Source organism: Castor canadensis, chromosome X, assembly GCF_047511655.1.
Source record: "Castor canadensis chromosome X, mCasCan1.hap1v2, whole genome shotgun sequence".
Classification (NCBI taxonomy): Eukaryota; Metazoa; Chordata; class Mammalia; order Rodentia; family Castoridae; genus Castor; species Castor canadensis.
In genome coordinates, this window is record NC_133405.1 from 87770683 (window position 1) to 87773001 (window position 2319).

At 40.3% G+C, this 2319-nt stretch overlaps 1 protein-coding gene across 1 annotated transcript; it reads right to left on the reverse strand.

Annotated features, from left to right (window-relative positions):
* Nucleotides 1-221: 221 nt before the first annotated feature.
* Nucleotides 222-683, reverse strand: LOC109675600 (profilin-2-like). The gene has a single exon (XM_020152275.1). The coding sequence runs from the start codon at nt 681-683 to the stop codon at nt 222-224; it is 462 nt and encodes a 153-aa protein (XP_020007864.1).
* Nucleotides 684-2319: the final 1636 nt, after the last annotated feature.

Below are 2319 nucleotides of genomic sequence, written 5' to 3' on the forward strand. Positions count from 1 at the left end.
ACAAAAAAGGAAACACCCTGCCCTGCAATAAAACCAAAAGCCTAGATGCCCAAATGCCTGAAGGAACTACTGGCTCTCTACAGTCTCCCCCCAGCCCTGCAATGTATACATCCCTTCTAACCTAGTCTGAGATCTCTTTTTTTTACTCAAGGACATGTTAATTTAGCACACAAAACACTGAATTCAAATTACAGGTCAAATACCAACTTGTTTTTATTTAGTTAGAAATGGGCCATGTGTTGAAGAATGGCCTCTCTAATGTAACCTGCCATCTCAAAAGCCTTGAGATTGAGAGGTCCACCTTCCGTTCCTTTCTGTCCCATGACCACAAGATACACAGACTCAACTTGAATTACTGTCACTGCCTGGCTGGCTCGACTCTGGCCTTTGGTGCGCAGATCCATGGTGTTGTTGCCCTTAGTGTACAGGTTGTCTCGAATCAACAAGCATTTGGTTCCAGCAAGGGTGATTCCCTGGAGAAAAAACTTCTCCCTCTCCTCCCGACTCAGTAAAGTCTGGATTTCTTCCTGGGTCAGCTGGAACAAGTTGCCTTGAGGATAAGAAGCCAATATCCGAGGTGGGGAATTGGTGATAATTGCTGCATCACAGCACATCTCAGTCTGCAGGAAGAGGGTGATACAGTCCTGCCAGACCTCTTTACTGATAACCCCCACGTGCTGCATGATTCAAGTGAGTTGTCTCTATAAGATGAATAAAGTCCTTTGTAGCAGGTTGGTCTTCAAAAAAAGCTTGTTGACAGTTGGCTCAAGAAGTCTGATCAACTGGGACTGAAATAAGGTAAAAATCCAGTCTTTTTATAGCACTCTCTCCAGCAGTAAGGTGGAGGAGGTCTTGGTGGCGTATGAAGTTATGCCCTAGCTGTGATTAAGTTACTTCTGAAGCAGGCATGAAGTCACAAAGGCCCTGTAGTTTTTATAATAGTCATCATCAACTACATCACTACTGACCTCTGACAGTAGCTTTCTAGGGCTGTGTCTATAGCTAGCAAGACAGTGAGGCAAAGGACATCTACTTACTTCCTTGGTTACCATGGGAAGAATACCAACCTCCAATAGGAAAGCACTAGAACATAAGCGTGCAATAATTGAGTTAGAAGCTTGATTGTAAAACAAGACAAGTGAGATTACTGTAACTAGTATCTCATATGTTTGCTAATCCTTTCTTTTTTCCTGGTTTCATTTTTTTCTTTCACTATCACAGATAATTCCCTTAATGTGCTTTGCGTCTAATGGGAAAAATAAACTTTAATGATTTCTAACTTAAAAAGTACTATGAAGGAGAAAAAGTGATAGGAGAATTTACAATGAAATGATCTAATCTTCCTGTTAGGCTTCTCTAAGAAAGTATTCCTTAGTCTGGAACCTGGAAGATAAATAACAGCTAGCAAAGAGTGCTCAAAGGAAGAAGAACAACAAAAAAGTTGAACTCCATACTTAGCTTAGAGAAAAGAGGCTTTTTTGGCAATCAAAGAGGAATTAGTTGTATTCTTGTATTTGTGTTAGTCAGTTTTTTATTGCCATGACAAATAGCTGAGAGAAACTAAAGCCTGATTTTTTTCCAGGCTCACAGTTTTAGAGGTTTCAGTCCATTATAATGGGGAAGGCAGTAGCAGAGCGGAGCAGCTCCCATCATGACAGGCAGAAAGCAGAGAGAGAATGCTAGTGTTCCATTGACTAGTTGTACTGAGCCCTGAGCTCCAGGTACAAAGTAAAAAAACAAAACAAAACAACTATCTCACCAGTTTACACCTTCTTTTGGGACAACCACAATAGCCTCCTAACTGGTTTCCTTGACTTCAAACTCCTTCTCTCTAATTTATCTTCTGGCCCACACTAACTTTGAATGTTCTCACTCATTTAATCATTCAGCAAATATCAAGCATTCACTATGCCAAGTGCTTTCCTAAGCACCTAGGTACAGTAGTGAAAAAAAGCAGAGACAAACCACTGCCCTCATGAAGCAGTTATTTTAATGGGGAGAGACAAATGATAGCTAAGTAATAATACCTTTTCACCCAAAATATTTTATGAGCCTAATACTTTCTTCTTCCAGATTTTCTTATTCATTCCCATGCTTTGCTACTTCTATGGGGGTTCATATTGTCTCATGACTCTTCTGTAACCTTTGATAACTCACTGTCTGTGTCTCAATTTCTTTTGAAATAACATCAGCCTGCCTTAATGAGGGAATGTTGCTAGGAATGACTAATGTTTATGGCGGGAAAATCTGAGATAGCTCTGAAAATTCATTTATTCAACAACTATTGGGTACCTACTGTGTGCCAGGCCTCTTCTAGAT